This window comes from Capsicum annuum, chromosome 7 (genome assembly GCF_002878395.1).
Source record: "Capsicum annuum cultivar UCD-10X-F1 chromosome 7, UCD10Xv1.1, whole genome shotgun sequence".
NCBI classification, from domain to species: Eukaryota; Viridiplantae; Streptophyta; class Magnoliopsida; order Solanales; family Solanaceae; genus Capsicum; species Capsicum annuum.
Window position 1 is genome coordinate 160378304 of NC_061117.1, and position 19943 is coordinate 160398246.

Below are 19943 nucleotides of genomic sequence, written 5' to 3' on the forward strand. Positions count from 1 at the left end.
AATTTCTCTTGTTTGGAAGTTTAAGAGGAGAGAATGATATTTATGATTTGATGATTGATGTTAAAAAAGATTCATAGACATTTTAAGGTAATAGGTAAAGTGTAAAGGAATGAATATACCAAAATAACCTTAATGAAAACATGCAAGAAAATTTCTCCTAGTCGTTAAGGATTAAGTGACAACTCGTGGTGACTAGTCACGAGTCATTTCCTAGACTCATGGCTTGAGAAGAAACTTTGGGTCTTCACACTGTTATGGTCACGAGTCCCTCACCATGACTCATGAACATACCCTATGACTTAAGAGGGTCTAGTAATGACCATGACAGTAACCTAGGCATACTTCACTAGTAAGACTATGAGTCTCACCCTATAACTCGTGGCGAATGATAACGACTCGTCACCTGAGTCATAGTTCGGGCAGTCCCCCCACAGGATTATTCATCCTCAAATGAGGAGTTAAGACACCCTATTGGCGTAAAAACAAGAAAGAATACACACAAAATCAAATGAAAAATTTGAAATGCCACTAGAAGGCTAATGAAAATCATACCTCAAGCATTTCCATCCAATGCGGGGAACAAAACGGATACTTGACCTTCATATCTACCTCAGTTTCCAGATAGATTCTTCCACCTTTTAGTTCCTCCAAAGAACCTTCACCGAAGCCATATTCTTAGTTCTCAACTGACGGACTTTCCTGTCAAATATTTCCATAGGGACTTCCTCATAAGACAGGGAATCCAAAATACCAACATCCTCTATAGGAACAATCAAAGGAGGATCACCCACACACTTTTTTAACATCAACACACGGTACACGAGATGAATAGAAGTCATACTTGTGGGCAACTCCAATTTATAAGTAACATTCCCAAATCCCCTTACAATATAATACAAACCAATATAAAAAGGACTGAGCCTTTATTCGAAACCTCATCACTTCTTTCATAGGAGAAACTTTCAAGAGCACCGAATCGCTAACCTCAAACTCCAACTCCCTTCGCCTCATATCCACATAAGATTTTTGGTGACTTTGGGCAGTCTTAATCCTTTCTCTAATCACCTTCACCTTTTTCATGGATTAGTAAACCAAGTTAGGACCAAACAACCTAGTCTCACTAACCTCAAACCACCCAATAAGAGACCTACACTTTCTACCATAAAGAGCCTCGAAAGGAGCCATCTAAATACACGAATGATGACTATTATTGTACGCAAACTAAATAAGAGGCAAATGATCAACCCAACTACCTCCAAAATTAATCACACAGACTTTTAGCATATCCTTCAAAGTCTTAATAGTCTGCTCCGCTTGCCTATCCGTTTGAGGGTGGAAAGTTGTTCTAAGATTCACCTTAGTCCTAAACCTTTACTGCATACCTCGGTTTAATATGATGGACACAGGCGCTCCATGCAACTTGAAAATCTCCTGAATAAACAACTTGTCATAGTCCTCTCTAGAGTAGTTAGTCCTCACACGCAAGAAATGAGCAGACTTAGTCATTCTATCCACAATGACCCAAATGAAATCATACTGATTTTGAGACCGCGGAAGACCCATAATGAAATCCATGTTGATCATCTCCCACTTCCATGGGCAACTCTATCTCTTGAGATATGACACCAAGCTTCAAGTGTTCTACTTTAACTTACTAATAGACCATACACTTAGCGACCAAATTTGCCACATGTCTCTTCATATCGTTGCACGAATAGATCTTCTTAAAGTCATGGTACATCTTAGTTGAGCCAGAATAAATTGTATATCTGCACTTATGAGCCTCAGTCAAAATCCTTTCTCGCAGCTCATCAACATTAGGAACACACAACCTACCTTAATACCTCAAAATGCCATCTCACTATCTCAAATACCATAACCTTCTATTGACCCACATATTCCTTAATCTACATAAGTATGGGATCCAAGGCATCTTTCTCTATCACTTCAGCACCAAGAGATGATTTAACCACCTTTTGAGCAATCACTCTTCTATCTTCTGAGTCCAAAAGACAAACACCTAAGTTAACCAGCCTATGAACATCTTTCATTAGCCTTTTCTTCTCCTCATTAACATGGGATAAGCTCCTTATAGATAACCTACTAAGAGCATCCACAACAACGTTAGATTTACTTGGATAGTACTAAAGTCTCATATCGTAATCCTTAAGAAATTTGAGCTACCACCTCTACCTAAGGTTCAGTTCCTTTTAAGTGAACACGTACTGTAAACTCTTATGCTTGGAATAAATGTCTACATACACCCCATACAAATAATGGCGCCAAATCTTTAAACAAAAACTACAACCACCAACTCTAAGTCGTGAGTCGAATAGTTCCTCTCATGAACATTAAGCTACCTGGAAGCATGAGCTATAACCTTACCATGTTGCATCAAGACGTAACCCAGTCCCACACGGGATGCATCACAATATACCATAAACCCCTCAACACCCTTGGGTAGGGTCAAAACTATAGCAAAAGTCAATATATCATTCAACTTTTCAAAACAACCCTCACAAGCATCAGAGCACAAGAACATGACCTTCTTCTGAGTCAGCTTTGTCCACGGAGAAATAATAGAAGAGAAACTCTTGATAAACCTCCTATCATACCCGAACAAGCCCAAGAAGCTTCTAATATTAGTTAAAGTTGTGGATCGATGTCATTTCTTAACCGTCTCAACTTTCTGTGGATCCATATCGATCCCCTCACTAGATACCACATGCCTAAGAAAGGTCACAACATCAGCCAGGACTCCCACTTAAAACAATTCACATATAATTTCTGGTCCTTAAGAGTCAGCAACATAATTAGTGGCGATTGACATGATCCTCCTCATTCTTAGAATACACTAAGATATCATCAATGAAGACTATAACAAATAGATCCAGAAACTGCGTAAATACCCAATTCATAAGATCTATAAAAGCAACCGGAGCATTAGTTAACCCAAATGGCATAACCAAAAACTCATAGTGACAAAAATGGGTTCAGAAAGTAGTCTTGGGAATTAAACTCCCTAATTTTAAACTGATGGTATACCAAATAAAGATCAATCTTAGAGAAACATCTAGCACCCTAAAGCTAGTCGAAAAAATCATCAATCCTAGGAAGGGGATATTTATTCTTTACTGTGACTTTATTCAGCTGCCGGTTGTCTATACACATCCAAAGGGATCTATCCTTCATATGCATGAAAAGTACAGGAGCACCCCACGAGGAAACACTAGAACAAATGAAACCTTTATCAAGAAGATCATTTAACTACTACTTCAGCTTTTCTAATTCGGATGAAGTCATTCTTAAGGAGTAATGGAAATAGATGTGTATCCAGTATAAGATCAATCCCAAAATCTATTTTCCTATCTGAAGGGATTCCAAAAAAAAAAGATCACCGAGAGACACTTTAGGAAACTCACTAACAAAGGGACAAATTATAATAAGGGAACCTCCAAACTAGAATCATTAACCCAAACTAGATGATACAAACACCCTTTGGAAATTAACTTTTGAGCTCTAAGATATGAAATAAACCTTTCTTTAGGCACTAAGGAACTTGTTAGGGAATTAGAAATTGACCTTTCAGGTCCTACAATCCAAGGATGCATAGAATGAATGAAGTCAATCCATCACCAAGATCACATCAAAATCTACCATATCAAGCGCTATCAGATCCACCGATGTTTTCCTATGAAAGGTAGATACCACACAACACCTATAAATCTTTCTAGCAATTATAGAATCACCCACCGGAGTAGAAACAAAGAAGTGGTCAGAAATACTTTCAAAAATAATACAAAATACACATCCATATAAGGGGTTACATAAGATAGGGTAGAACCAAATTAAGTAAACAGTAAACATCACGAGAGAAGAGTTGAAACACACTAGTAACAACATCAAGAGATGCCTTAGATTCTTGATGGGTGGCAAGAGCATAGAGGAAATTCTAGCCAGTATCGGTACCCAAAGTGGCACCCTTTAGTGGAGGATCCAAAGAATTGGCGACTGAACCTTATTAGCTCTAATGACAACCTTATTTGTAAGACAGTTTCTCTACATATGTCTAGGATGACCATAATTGAAACACAAGATCCTCCCCTCATCATAATAACCATGATGAAGCTATCAACAAAATCTACAAGGGGGATAAAGTAGGGTTAACTGAGCTCTACTACCCTGAGACTAGGCACCCTGTGCCTTAGGACCATTGTTGGTATGAAAATAATAATCACCAGATAGCTTAGGATAAAGGGAACGGGCTGAAGAATGTGAATTAAAATTTTCCCAAGTGTTCTTCTTGGTCCATTGCTTTCCATATTTCCCACTGTTCTACTGCCCTGCACCCTACTTTGAATATCTGAACTTCTTATTCTGCCTCTATCCTATCCATGTCTGTCTCTTCTTTTTATGTTATACCTGTTGCGTATAAACCACAAGCCTGGATATATCCATATTATTGTTTAACATTGCAGCGTTACATTCCAATACCAAGTTGTGGGATAACCCAAAAGCAATCTTCCTCATTTTAGATCTCTAGCTAGACACCAGTTCTGGAGCATAATGAGACAGCTGCTAAAATTTCAAGGCATACTCTTTCACACTCATCTTACCCTGCTTCAGATTCACAAACTCCACAACCTTAGATTTTCTTAAATCTTAAGGAAAGAAATAATGGAGAAAAAACCCAAAAACTCATCTGATAGAACAAGTTCCGTATCATCACCCCTCAACTACTCCCACTCTTTATAACACTAATAAGCTGTATCTTTCAGTGGATATGCAATAAACTATACACCTTCAAAATTAGTAGCATTCATTACTCTGAAAATCTTCTCCAACTCATTTACAAAACCCTAAGGATCCTCCTCAACCTTAGAGCCTGCAAAGGTTAGGGGATTTAACCTCATGAACTGGCCAGCCAACATGATCCGACTGATAAGACTGAGATGTCACTAACTAAGTAAGAAAATGAATTGGCCAACGGTACTAGACATTAGATATATCCCCTCGAGGTGGCTGATCATAAGTATCACCACCCTGAGAAGCCCGAGGAGGACTAATGAGGACAGATGGAACTCCATGTGGGGCAGTGCAATTTGGAGCAGGGATCCTAGAACGGGTCTACACTCTATGAACAGGGCAAGTTCCATTCATATTTCCTCAGGTGGAACAACAATTCCAGTAGAGTTTCTATGAACATCAAATCTTCGGGGAGGCAAGATCTGAAAAATGAGCAAACTACGAGTTAAGGAAATTCACGACACCAGACTCTATAGTCTAGACTGAACACAAGAAAGAAAAATATTCCTAAATGCCCTGTAAACTTTCCCTTATAATTGTGGCATGCTACACAGCCATAAAAGTGCTCTACTCGACACGACTTTGTGGACACCCAAAGACCCTGAACCGTGATCAGATACCAAGCTTGTGATGAATATCTCAAGCTCACCGTGGGTCGGAGACCACCCTCCATCCTAACCACCTAAGAATAATAAAATAATTATACGAGCAAAACCAAGCAATAAGAATGATTTATAAACCAATAAGAAGGTTCTAAGAACCCAAAATAAATAACCAACCCAAACTTTGTCCACAAAAGCCTCTAAATCAGAATACCAAATTAGGTCGGGACATGCCCCCGATCGTGACAATGAAACTCTTCGATTCCTAAAATATGAAAAAAAAACCTAATAAAATGGCAAAGTTTTCTGGATGATGGAGGCTAACTACTTTACAACAACTCAACGGATATCCGCTGCACCTAAGACTGCACATGAGTAAATAAAGAAACCTAGGACCCTACATCATGAAGTAATGCAGCGTCTAGGGATAGTAAATGGGATAAGCACTGACATGTAACTCGGAGGTAGGCATAAAGTAATGCCATGTCCAAAATTAGTTAAAACTGTACGTACATAGTCATATATATATATATATACATATATAAGATGTCGGGGTAGGGTACAGGGTCATGAACATGAGATTTTAAAACCATAAACCTAGACTGTGTAGCTCTATCCGTCCTAAGGGAACCCATGGGATATATGGGTTTAGCTCTCTCTATTGAAAAGGCCCTAGCGCATGTTAGCCACATGAACAGTGGAAATTCTAAAGAAGGCCAGAGACAACAAGGCTCAAACCATCCCAAAAATATATAATGTGTGAACTATGCACATAGTCATAAAGATCCCCGCGCCAACAAACGTGATTTCTAGTAGTGGTCCCCCCGAGAACTCCACCTTCATAGAAAGCTACACAACCACCTTTAAGCCCAAATTAAAACATTACACAAAATTTCATCTATTAACCCAGGAGTCATTTATTAAGGCATTTACCATTGGTATCGTCATGCCAAATATGTTTGCATGATAAGTCCAATTATGTCATTCTAATCCAATTAAACCAATTGTCTCCCAAGTTCTATTTTAAAAACTAAACCATGGTCACAAAGGCCTTTCAAATCCATTTTATCCGTTTGTCCATTAATATAATACAATAGTTCCAAAAGTAAGTTAAATCATGCAAACTCCACATTTATAACTAAAGTTCATAAAGGTGGGTTGAGGATATTTCCATTGTCAAGCCAAAATCCAATAAGTTGGGGAAACACATGTTCCCTATTTCAAATTCCCATAACCATGCACCCATTCAATTCAAAAACCACAACTTAAAGCATGGATATCATATTCAAAACACGGGGAAAGCAATTCAAATAGTAAATAATCCAAAATCATCAATCTAATTACAAACCCAACATCAAATTCACACGAACAATGATTAAATATATACCCTTATATAAAGATCAAGTTAGGGAGGAGAGACATGCCTGAACACTAAAGAAACTTGAAGAAAAATTTGAAGTTTGGAGCTTGGATGATTAATCCCTTGAAAACCCTAAATTCTCTTGCTTGGAAGTTTGATAGGGGAGAATGATGTTTATGATTTGATAATTAATGTTAAAAGGAACCCTTAGATTTTTTTTATAGTTGTGGGTAAACTATAAAGGAAAGAAAATACCAAAATACCCTTAATAAACACATGAAGAAAAATTGCTCCTAGTGGTTACGGGTCAGGTGACGACTCATGGTGACTGGTCATGAGTTATTGCCTGGACTTGTGGCTTGAACAGAAACTTTGGGCCTTCACACTGTTAAGGTCACGGGTCCCTCACCATGACTTGTGACCTTACCCTATGACTCGTGAGGGTCTAGTCTTGACCACGACAGTAACCTGGGTACACTTCACTAGTGAGACTATGAGTCTCACGCTACGACTTGTGAGGAGTGATAATGACTCGTCACCTAAGTCGTAGTCCGGGCAGTGTCGTCAACACTTGAAAACTTTGAAGTCCAAGACTTGGAGTATTACATGACCAGTATGTGAAGCTGGGATTGTTTTCATTTTTACTTTTTAAGGAAGCAAAACAATGGTTGCACAATGAGCCAACACGTTAGAATACTACATGAATGGATTGTTAGATAAGTTTCTGAACACAATTTTTTCATCGAGAAAAACAATATATATGAGAAAGAATATCTATAGTTAATAAGGAATAGATACACTTGACAGACTATACTTAATACATTGATATAGAGTGAATACATAAGGAACAAGTACACTTAATACAATTATATTTGTTGATACAACCTAATACAATTTTATATAACTGTATTTGTTGATACAAATTATATTCGTTGATACACTTGCTACAATGTGATTACATAAGGAACAAATACACTTGATACAATTATATTTGTTGATACAACTTTGATACAATTGTATTAATACAATCTAATACAAATTTGATACAATTATATTAATACAATCTAATACAATTTTGATACAATTATATTCGTTGATACAAATGTATTTGTGATATAAATTATACTCATTGATACAATTATATTCATTAATACAACTTGATACAATTGTATATGTTGGTACAAATTCTATTTGTTAATACACTTGATATAATTGTATTTGTTGATACAAATTAATTGTATCAATTATATTCGTAAAATCAGATACAACAAATACAATATGCATTTGTCCCTTCTCACTCCCGAATCTAACTCGCCTCTCTCCCCCCTCTCACGATCTTGCTCAGCTCTCTCATCCTTATAACATGTCGCTATGAATCGAAAACAAACAAACTATAGTTATATATCTCTAACTAAGGCCAAACTATAGTCATGTTTGAAAGTTATTCTTTTATTAAACATGCAACATATTCATCATTATAGCTCAAGATATTTGGGCCATTGAGTAGTTGAAATCCAAATAGAAGTCTTTTGAATCAGAGTGTGGACACGTTCACCAAATACCCATCACCGAAAAGGGAATCAAGCAACCACCATTTAGAAAAGATGACTCTAAAAACATTGGTGCAGATTGATTGATACAACTTGATATAATTGTATTTGCTGATATAAATTGTATTAATTGATACACGTGTTACAGAGTGAATACACAAGGAACAAATAAACTTGATTCAATTATATTCATCGATACAACCTGATACAACTTTGAAACAATTGTAATAATAAATTATATCCGTTGATGCAAGTGTATTCGTGATACCAATTGTATTCGTTCGTACAAATTGTATTCGTTAGTATAAATTATATTCGTTAATACACTTGATTCAATTGTATTCGTGATACAACTAATACAACATGCATTCATCCTTGCTCTGCCAAATCTCACTCAGCTCTCTCCCCCACTCTCCCAATCTCACTCTCCTCTCCTCGTTCTAACTTGTAACTATGAATCGTAACTAAACAAACTATACCTGTATATCTCTAATAAAGCCCAAACTATAGTCACTTTGAAAGTTTTAAACATACAACATAATCATTATTTTAGCTCAAGATATTTGGGCTATTGAGTAGCTGAGGCCAGAGTGGATGTTTTACGTTCACCAAATATACCCATCACCAGAAAGGAATCAACCCAACCAACATTCAGCCTAAAACATTGGTGCCGATAACATCATAATCCAAAAATGGCTAACCGTTTTGGTGTCAAGTTACAGAGCCGGCTGCCAAATTTGGCTGGCATTTACCCATTTTCAGTACCAATAAAAACTCCCACTTCAGTTCCATGTTCTGCAGAGACTCAAAAGTCAAGAGTTGTTGGTAAGAAGAAGAGGAGAGCTTTTGGGTGCAGGAATATTCATCGTAGAGTATTACTAGGAATTGGGGTATCTTTGTGGTCTCAGTTCTTGAGCATGGCTGGCAATGTAGGTTCTAAATCCTTCATGGCTTCTGCAAGACAGAAGGGTGAAATTGAGCAGGTACGCTCGCCATCTTCCTGCTACAATCCATATCAGATTTTGGTTTTGGTTGTCGTCGGTTAATCTTCCCTTTTGGTTCTCTATAATGTCTCCCAGAATTTTTGTTACTTTCCGGGCTCGAAGGAATAGATTTCTATTTAATCTTCTTCTGCTTTGGTCATAAGTTGTTCTAGGAAGGGGCTCTATTGGACTAAGAATTGTTGATTGCTCAAATTCTGAAGAATTTGCTTAAAATGCTGCAATTTAAGCAGTTAAATAGTAGTAAGTTCTAAGGAGGTTGAGATTCGTAGTAATGACAAGGAAATGATGACGCATTCAATTATCAAATTTTCATTGCGATGTGAATGAAGTGGCGATTACACCTAAAGCATCTAGATAGAAATTCTCTGTACCGAAATAACTTAATTGAGATGATAGATATTTTTTTGGATATCTTGATAAGCTCAATGTTATGTTTTTTTGGTCTACGGTCTTGTGTCTTGAGCCAGGGGGTCTATCGGAAACAGCCTCTCTACCTCTTCGGGGTAGTGGTATAGACTGCGTACATTTTACCCTCCCCAAACCCCACTAGGTGGGAATATACTGGGTTTGTTGTTGTTGTTGTTGTTGTTGATAAGCTCAATGCATTATTTCAAGTGTATATAGCAGCATCTGAAATAACTCGAAGATGTTTGTTGGCTTTGGGTTCAATTCTTGGAGAACCTATCTTTTTCTTTTCAAGGAAGTATCATATCCAGTAAATTTGTCCACGCTATAGGGTTATGCGAACAAGAATAGAGATGTGTTAAGTTAGAGATTTGTTCAGCAGATGTCTGCCCTGATAAGCATGTATTTCATTTTCACTGGCTGATGTACATAATAATGTAGAATTTGCATGAACTTTGTCTACTTTTTGTTGAGATTGTGGAGAGAGAGGTGTTGAAAATTTTAAAGACAGTGGCTTAGTGGTCAATGATGTGAATGCAAACCTTGGAGACCAGGGGTTCCGATCCCAACAAAAACAAAATATTGGTTGATTTCTTGCCTTGTCCATAAGCTTACATATGCTGGTGTTAGGGGTAGTAGGTACTCAATGAAATACTCAAGATGTGCTCAAACACCACCATCATAGAGTAATTTTACTGGATAACTCATTCTTGGAAGGGCATATCAAATTTCTCTAGATGTACATGTTAGAAGATTTGGAGATACTGGTCAAAAACACACCTAACCTATCAAATTTTTGCGAGTTTCACATGCCAACTATCAGCTGCTCCCTTTTCCTACCTAAATTATCCCCATTTATGTATTAAAACACACTTACTTGAGTACATGGTGATAGTTCATGCAGAAAAAGGGAACTGCAGAAAAAGGAACAACTGATAGCTGGCCTTGTGAGCTTGAGGTGTATTTTAATACATAGATGGTGATAGTTCTGGTAGGAAAATTGTACAGCTATTAATTGGGGTGTAAAACTCATGAATGAAATGATAGTTCAGGTGTGTTATTGACTATCATGCCATGTAGAAAGTAAGAAATTTAAGCAGCCAAAGGTGTGATCAAGAAATTTAAGCAGCCAAAGGTGTGATCTAGTGGTCAGTAAAATGGATTGAGAACCATATGGTCTTGGATTCAACTCCCACTGGATCATTGACAATAAGGACGGCTTGTAAAGGGATCAAGCATATTGAAGAGGAGCTTTAAAACTTGGTAAATAAAGGTTTATTCCTAGGTGCCTATTTGCCTATTTGCTTACACTAAACAACTAGGTGATTTCTTCCCATCTGTACAAGCTTTGGCTGATAGAGATACATGGTACCTCTTATTTGTGGGAAGTAGAAGATACTCAGTGGAATTAGTGAAGGTGCGGACAAGCGGCCCAGACCCCCCAGTTATTAAAAAAAAAGAAGAAGCAAAAAAGTAAGAAACAGAGGCCAGTATTGAGTTACTAGAATAGGAATCAGCAATCTAAGTTCAATTTCACAGTCCAACTCGATCTTGTAACTGCAAAACCTATCAACTGATACACCTTTGTCAAACTTATGTCTCAACATCAAAAAATTGGTTCTGATTGATGACCAGTCTTACTCAATTTCTAGTTTTCATGCATTGCTTTTATTTTATTTTCTTGAAGGTTTTGAAGAATGTTGAATGGCCAAAACAATTTCCTTTCAAGGATGAGGATTTCCAGCGGTTTGATGAGTATAATCTATTGAACTTTTGCTTCCTTTTGTCTGTATATTTACTACTCATTATTTTTAAGGGAAGAACATGAACCGTGAACACGAAAGTCTGAAATTAGTTGTTTGGTACCAGTCATTTATTCCTTCCAATCAGGATAAAACGTCAGCAATACTAAAACAATTTCAGACAAATTTGTGTTTAATATCTAATGATGCATGATGCTGATCATATTGCTGGTTTCTATTTATTGCTTTCTGACTGGTTTGTGCTTTCACAAGTTAGGATGTTCTTTGATTGTCACGACCTGTTGTCAAACATTTCTCAAGATTGATAAAATCTGAACTGCTAGGCAACAGAATTGTGTTATAATTCCAGATTATCCTTCTTCTTCAAAGCCATAGAAGTGAGGCTGAAAAATTGATTGGATTTCATCTTTGGGTTGAGTTGATTTTCAGATCATCAGATACATTATTCTATGAAATGCCACGTTTCGTGACACATATTGATGATCAAGCCATTTCTGCACTTACCAAGTATTACTCAGAGGTCTTGCCTTCTAGAAACACTCCAGGAGTAGCAATACTTGATATGTGCAGTAGCTGGGTAAGGTATCTCCTGCATGTAGATCTCTCCTTTCCTGAACATGTTTACATGATCATAAACTGTTCTTTCTTATCTAGGTCAGTCATTACCCTTCTGGGTACAAGCAAGAAAGGATGGTTGGAATGGGTATGAATGAAGAAGAGCTTAAGCGAAATCCAGTAAGATCTAAAGAATATCTTAGTCTTAGCCTCATCTGGTATTTTCTATTTAAAAGATCCTGTGTCGGCCATTTGAGAATGTCCGACCTGGTCCTTTACAAATGATGGGTTCTGCAATTGAGTCCTGATCTTCTCTTCTTCAATTAAAATTCCCTGTCAATTTTACACCTCCTGCACCCCACCCATCCCCACACACAAAGAGAGAGAGAAAGAGAGAGAGAGGAGTTCCATGAAATTAAAAATTGTGGTTCACAGTAAACAAAGAGACCATTTGTCGAAGTGGCCACTTGGGTGTGGGGGATTTTTTCCTTTGTCTGATTAAGATCCAGAAGTGCAACGTTAAGACTTTTTTGAGTACAGGCAATATAAGAACTTTCCTTTCACTGCTGCTTTAAAATACCAGGTGCAAGCTGAAGTCGTATTTGGAGGAAATGGAATATATTCCTTATGCCACCTTGTTTGAATGTTTCACTGTGCAATTCGAACCTTACTTGGAAGGCATTCTTGATAAAGCACTATTGTGATGAGATGAATTCGAGCACTTGCTTATTTGATGTCTCTGCAGGTTCTAACGGAGTATGTAGTTCAAGACTTGAACAATAATCCTAAGCTCCCATATGAAGATAATACCTTTGATGTCATAACCAATGTGGTGTGTACATCTTTTTCTCATTCATATCTGGCCATTGAACAAATGATCGTCTTTTCTGCATCCTATGTCAACATACCTACACATGCTTATTGATGCGATTCATTGAACGTTGAAGTTATTTTCTTGCATCATTATCTTTTCTGGGCTTTCTTCTATAAGAATTGGATGATCCATGTCTAGTTTATTGTTTCATCTTAAAGAAACAGATCTTTGGCTGCACATCAGTGAAATGGTTTTGTAATTTAACATTGAAACTCCGTCTTCATTTATGGTTGGAATCCATAAGTTAATTGCTGCTTATAGCTCATAAGGTTGTGAATAAGTGTGATTACATCTGAAAAGTCAGTTGTGGCCTTTAGTAGCCCGCACAGGATCAGAAAGTAAATTGTGCTGTGGTTGACAAGAAAAGTATTATTTACTATTTAGTCCATACACGCTGATAATGAGTTCTAATATTTAATTTTTCTCTACTCGATAGGAAATGACATGAAGAATTATGCTTTTGCTTAAATTAATGAAACCATCCCGCTTCTCTTTCTCAAGAAAAGAAACATCCAGCTATTGATATCACTGTTAAAACTTGGAAATAACTCACTTCTGATGACATACTTTTTGAATTCAATATGAGATCACAATTGCCAAAGGTCTTTTTAGAATCATCAGCTTCAAATCCATAGCGTTCGGGACAAATTGCACTCACTGTCAGTGACTCACTCAATTTCATGTATTAGTTTGCCTTATCTCTGCGTAATAGGTTATGCAATTACAGAACAAGGCCTAGTTCCTTTCTCCCCTTCCAAACGCATGTCCACAATGCTAGAGGCTGTAAAAGAAAAACAAGAAATGAGAACTTTTCTCAAAAGAGAAGGAAATAGCTGGTCTGAAACAGAAGACATCCATAACTTCAACATTTAAGCTTATTACTCTGTGGGAAACCTGACCATTAGTTCGTCTATCCAATTGAACTAAAATACTTGCCAGTCATATTCTTCCAGAGATTTGCTGGCTTTCTTTCCAATAAGTTTGTGATATTTCTTCTCTCCTGATATGGATTCTAGAGACAGTTATCCTACTCCAATGTTGAGAGCCTGTGCTTAGTTATAGACTTTAGGATAAGTAAACATCAGGTCATGGACTTCGATTCTTACGTTTGCATCATTGACATAAATTATTCATTGCTTGCATAGCCATGTTAGTTCTGGCAAAAAAAATATTTAAAAGCTAATGAACATTGATTCCCCTTTCAGGTTAGTGTTGATTATTTAACAAAGCCTCTTGATGTTTTCAAAGAAATGTCTCGTGTTCTTAAGCCTGGTGGTCTTGCAATTATGAGGTAAATAATGACTATAAAGTTTAATTTTTTATTGTATCTGACGAATACAAATCCCGAAAGTTTTTTCAACTTGGTTCCAGAAACCTTTTTTTTTTCTGAGAAATCTAAACTTGGACTAGTTGTTTCCAGTGTTACCTTAATTCTAAATTGTAAGGCTTAAAAAAATCTTCAACTTCTTAGACTCTGCCTGTATACCAGTTTCTCGAACCGCTGCTTTTGGACAAAGGCTATCTCGATATGGACATCAACTGGAAATGCTGATCATGTTATGATAGTTGGGTCTTATTTCCATTATGCTGGAGGATTTGAACCTCCACAGGTAACTTCTAGGTTCTCTGCTTAAAGAATTTGTTACAGTTGTTCATCTTCGACATATTGAACTAACAAAGAGACAATTTCTCTTCAATCGATAGGGTAGAAAAGATTGAGCATATTTGTTAAGTTAATCTAGAATTTCCAATGCCTCGTGCCACTTAATGAGATAGGCTTCCTAGTAATCACCTCCAAGATCTTTCTAATCCTTGGTAAAAAAAGCACATCCCTTTGTATGTAAGCATTGAGATTCATGCTACTATTACTATTGCATGAGAATTTTAGATTAACTGTAATTGAATAACCTCGTACTATAAGCTCTAAAATCCTACTTCTGGGATAATGGTAATATATTCGTTGTAACTCTACATGATGTCATTTGTTGGCAGAATTTATCTGCCTCCCCCTTGTATCTTTTTAGTTATTACATTTATGGGCTGATGGGAGGGTGACAACTTTCTCTCATCGTCCTGTGTTGATATCAATTGAAATGTGAAAGGTTGGCCCTATGAATTGTTTGGTTTGAGGGGAAAAATGCTGAATTCCCAGAGGATCTTTTGTAGAAGGTAGACTGATTTGGTTGTCATCATAAATTGTGTTGAAGTATTAGAGTTTTTTCCTTGCAGAAAACCAAAGTTCATTGGTTTTAGTTTAAATAAATTTTTGCTTGCTTGCTTTCAACTTTGTGCCGATTTCCTTGGACCTTGTTTTTGTATAGGCTGTGGATATATCTCCAAACCCTGGGCGCTCAGACCCCATGTATATAGTGTATTCCAGGAAGATAGCGACAGCATAAATTCAACTATTGTTCTACTGCATTAAGCTCTTCTGTTTCAGCTATAGAGTTTTCTTGTGCCATTGATCAAGAATGTATTTGTTTCTGTATCTCTATCTCTCCTGATCTGAGAGAAAATGTATTTGTTCATCGTGAAATTGGTCCATTGGTACAGTTGAATTTCTAGGGGTTCAAGAACATGTATTACGATTTAACCTTATTTTAAGTCTGATGTGCTAGTAGTTCGATTGATAGGACACTAAAGAAAATAGACGGGATATAACGTAAACAAAATAAGCAAGGCAAAAATACAAATCCAAGCATATTTGAAATGAATGAGAACGATCACGAGATCAGCCCCCTGACTATCTAGACTTCTACCAAAGAAGAACAAAAGACTAGTAAGGTAAAATAATTGAATGCCAAAGAAAGCTTTTGTATTGATTAAGAGAATAGAAGACATGACTCCATTACAAGTAAAGAGGGTAAATTATTTATGAGTTACAATGTTGGCCCATGGCCAATTGGAATATGCCACTAGAGCCCTAAAGTACTAAAGCCTATGCCCTTGTGCCACACATTCAATCCGCTGGAGGGGGCACTAGCTATCATTCCTGCATTATTTAGCTTCGTACGATATCTTCCTTCCTCTTGAGCAACCTGACACCATTTTCTCCTACGTCTCTTTTTTCCACATCATCACCAATGACAATCCTCTGAGTCTTATCTTGCACGAGAAGGCACCTTTATTTCAACTATCTCGAAGGAGGCCTCTTGGGGGCTAGTGTCTTTGCCCTTCTTGTTGGTGCCACGTGTCCTCAACCTCATTTTCCCTCATAGTCCCTCCACTTCTGGGAGGTAAAGCCATGCAGTTCAAAAAAGTGGGAAAACACACTCTTTTCAAATTCCCCAAGCAGAAAACTCGATGTGACTTCTTCACCTCTATGCGCCCCGACTGTTTCTTAAAATTCTTGATGACATGTATCCGACGCATGTCTCTAGGGAGACTTGGGAGAAATTCAAACATCGCCAAACTTCTTATAAAAGCATCTTTCTGGTTTACCTTTTTTCCTTTATTCCTTTAGCAAGATCTCCTTCCATCACTTTTTTCTTATGCATTTTTCTATCGTCGATTCTTGTTTCCCAAAATTACTCTCTTTTTCTTCAAAACATGAAAAAGATCCCTTCTTCAACCATGTCTTCAGATGTCGAAGTCGCCACTGTAGTTGTTGAGACTACCATTTGGGGCACCGCTATCCCTTCCGGAGATAACAATGCGTTCTTCTTCACTCTCCTAAAGGAAGGGTTTATTGACCCACTAGCAGTAGATTCAAAGGAGGTTGAATCCCTAATCAGTTTAGTGATTTCTTAAAGGTTTAAGTTCATAAATAATTGCACCTTTCATCCCTGTGGAGATGACTCCTCAAACTCAAGGATCCATTTCATCATTCACTATATCTTTGTGGTAGATTTGGGTGATATTTGAGGGTGAAAAATGATTGCAGTCAGTCTGCTGCCACTAATGTTCTCTCTCCTCTACCCCCTAGCCAGGATATCTTGAGGGTGTATACCTACCCATTTTCTATCGGTTTCAGTCTGGATCCTTATTAAAATTCATTTTCTATTTTTCTAAGAAATATAACATCATCCTAGGCCATGTGGCTCCTATCGATTGGAGGATAGTTGTCACGACCTAAGGCTACCCCTAGTCGTAACACGATGCTTAAGGCCACAAGTGACCCCAAACAAACCTATGAATCTAGTTCCTACTCTGAGCACTGAATAAAGTAGTAATAAAACATAATATGCAGAAGCTAAACTGATGAGAAGTTCTCTTAAGATGTAATATTGAAAATAATACCTAATATGTTTGAACTGCTGATAAAAATTGAAAACAAATCTGACTATCTAAAAGCCTCTAAAACATGAGGAGCTGATGGAACATACTCGCAACTAACTCCAACTGACTCAAAGAAAGAAAGTACTGAAAATAGCTGCAAATAACTTATCCTCGATGGATGAGGACTCACTACAACTGCTGGTAAGTAGCACTGAACTGACTAAGGGCAATTGGGGAACTGAGCGTCCGAACTTATATAATAAAACCACACAACACAAAAGAGAGTATGCGATCAGTATTTTGAATGTATTAGTACGTGAGATAGGGACAACTAAAATAAATATAAGCGCTGAGCATGAATGCATGAACATGTAAGATCAATGCAAGACCAAGTAAAACATATGCTGAAATGATATGTAGAACTGAAAAACTGATAAACTAGGCACTTGGTCAAGTAAACCTGAGCTGATATGGTCTGAATACTGAACTAAGACTGTGGGAGCTAATATTTAATCGACATGCCCCAATCTGAGCTAATCGGGGTCTAACTTGTAACCCCAGTTGGAAGGGTGTTAGTACCTTGCCACTGGTACTGACATTGGCTGAGTGAATTTACTAAAATGGTGTCCCAAAGAACTAAAGTGTCACCCTCGACTGGCAGGTGCCCCTAAAAGAGTCTCAACCCTATATTGGAAGGAAGACCTCTCATACCTACGTTGGCTACGTAGTTCTAGAACTTAGTGATTGCTACTAAATGTATCACCCTCGATTGGCAGGAAAGGCTTCATCCCTAAATTCTCTCGGTGCTAAGTTCTTCTCCTAACTGAACTGACTCAGAAATATGAACTAGAACATGCACTGATAACTGATTTTCTCAAATAGGGTATGCTAAGAATAACATTGCATTTATAATCTGAATATCATGATGCAACCATGGTCTAAATGGCTTATAATCTTTAAAATATGAAACATTCATGACTATCTAGGTATCGAGTGTTCATAACCCGCCAACATAAGTCAATACAACTAATCATAATGATGGTGGATAAATCATGAAATGGATAATCCATAAGTTGATAATTAGCACAGTGTCAACTGAACATGATATGGGTGACTGAGATTATAAAGCATGTAAGATCATAGTTCATATAGGAAAACATATTGTTATGGTTTGAATTCAAAACTATTAAGAGAAAGTTGAGTAAATTCATACTTGACATTAAAATTTCATCAAAAGAGGGAAAATGATTTATACTTGAAAAATAAGGGATTTTTGGGACTCAATGGGTGGAAGGAACCCATTGATGAATACCTCACATACCTAAGTTTTCTTGATTTCTTGTAGAAAAAATGGAAATGAGATCTTGGATGAATGATTTCTTAGGAGAATCTTTTGATTCTTTGTGTTCTTGAGAACGGGAGGAGATTAAGTTTTTTTAACTGATGATCAATAGGGAATGTAATGCCTCTCTTGGGTTTTAAGTCATGGATTGGCTGTTTATGGAGAGAAAAAGGACCAAAATACCCCTCACCCCTTAAGAAGACTACACGATTTTACATTGTATTATGGCACGGTGGCTATTGTGGAGTCCAGTCTTTGTGACACGCTACTTATTATGGAGTCCTCCGTGACTCACTGCGTATTGCGGAGACTAACCTTCGTGACACGCTGAAATCACGGAGGCTTACTACCTCCTTGTTTAAAATCACTCCGAACCTCTTCTGAAAATTTTGAAACTCTTCTGGATGATCCTTTTGACACTCCTGAACATATTTCAACTCATAAATCAATATTTGAAACTCGGAAAAGACACAAATAAAATATTCAAAATCTTGGGTGTTAAAGTGGCCATGTCAGTTGTACTTAGTGTGAAAAAATTGCTTTGTGACATCTAAACATGTGAGAATAGCTAGAAACTTGTGTAGGATCTTGTGAGGTATCACAATATCTCTTCCTTGGAATCATTCATCCCTAAATGAAACTGTCTGAGTTGAGATACTGGGAAAACTGAGATTGTGTACTAAATACTTATAAGCTGAATCATGATTTAATAGTTGAATCTGAAACATGACACATGGACTGAACTGAATTTATAAATGCATATTATGACATGAGGATTGTTGGATAGCTAAGATAGAAAACGAGAGAATCAATTTAATGGAAGCTATTACCTCAAGCTGAATTTGAATGAGTAGAGAAAAAATGGGGATACTTGGCTCGCATATTGGCTTCTACTTCCCAAGTAGCTCCTTCAACAGACTGATTCCTCTATAAAATATTTACCAAGACAACTTCCTTATTTCTTAACCTACGAATCTGATGGTCAAGGATTTCAACTGGGACTTCTTTATAGGAAAGGCTATCTTTCATGCCCACACTCTTAAGGAACGACAGAAGCTGGGTCACCAATGAATTTCTTTAGCAAAGAGACACGAAACTCTGGATGCACTGATGTCAATTCTGCAGCCAATTCTAACTCATAAGCTACCTTCCCAAGACGGATTAAAATCCTATATAGGCCAACATAGCGGGGAATAAGCTTCCTTTTCTTACCAAATCTATTCACCCTTTCATGGATAAAATTCTCAAATAAACTAAGTCACCAATATCAAACTCAAGATCTCTTCTCCTCACATTAGGATAGGATTTCTATTGACTTTTGGCTATCTTCAACCTCTCTCGAATCAACTGAACTTTCTCCATAATCTCATGTAGTGAATCTGGACCTATCAAAGCAGCCTTACCTATGTCAAACCAACCAATAAGATATTTACGCCTCCTTTCATAGAGAGCCTCAAACGGAGC

At 37.2% G+C, this 19943-nt stretch overlaps 1 protein-coding gene across 8 annotated transcripts; it reads left to right on the forward strand.

Moving 5' to 3' along the window:
* Window positions 1-8678: 8678 nt before the first annotated feature.
* On the forward strand, window positions 8679-15523 carry LOC107877980. 8 transcript variants are annotated; one of them, XM_047393819.1, is made up of 8 exons: window positions 8679-9301; window positions 11415-11482; window positions 11920-12072; window positions 12150-12225; window positions 12791-12877; window positions 14125-14210; window positions 14391-14529; window positions 15241-15523. In XM_047393819.1, exons 1-8 carry the CDS (start codon window positions 9011-9013, stop codon window positions 15316-15318), a joined length of 978 nt encoding a protein of 325 aa, XP_047249775.1. In that variant the 5' UTR covers window positions 8679-9010; the 3' UTR covers window positions 15319-15523. The 8 variants fall into 8 exon arrangements, with proteins under 8 accessions (XP_047249775.1, XP_016580300.1, XP_047249774.1 ...); XM_016724814.2 differs by having other exon boundaries at window positions 14409-14529; XM_047393818.1 differs by having other exon boundaries at window positions 11920-12067; window positions 12145-12225.
* Window positions 15524-19943: the final 4420 nt, after the last annotated feature.

What these genes read in the sequence shown, in the direction of transcription:
- LOC107877980 (XM_047393819.1), top strand. Translation starts at nt 9,011, where the DNA reads ATGGCTAACCGTTTTGGTGTCAAGTTACAGAGCCGGCTGCCAAATTTG. An exon ending in TTGATGTCATAACCAATGTG is followed by an intron (nt 12,878 to 14,124) that starts GTGTGTACATCT and finishes TTCCCCTTTCAG; the next exon opens with GTTAGTGTTGATTATTTAAC. An exon ending in GGTGGTCTTGCAATTATGAG is followed by an intron (nt 14,211 to 14,390) that starts GTAAATAATGAC and finishes TCAACTTCTTAG; the next exon opens with ACTCTGCCTGTATACCAGTT.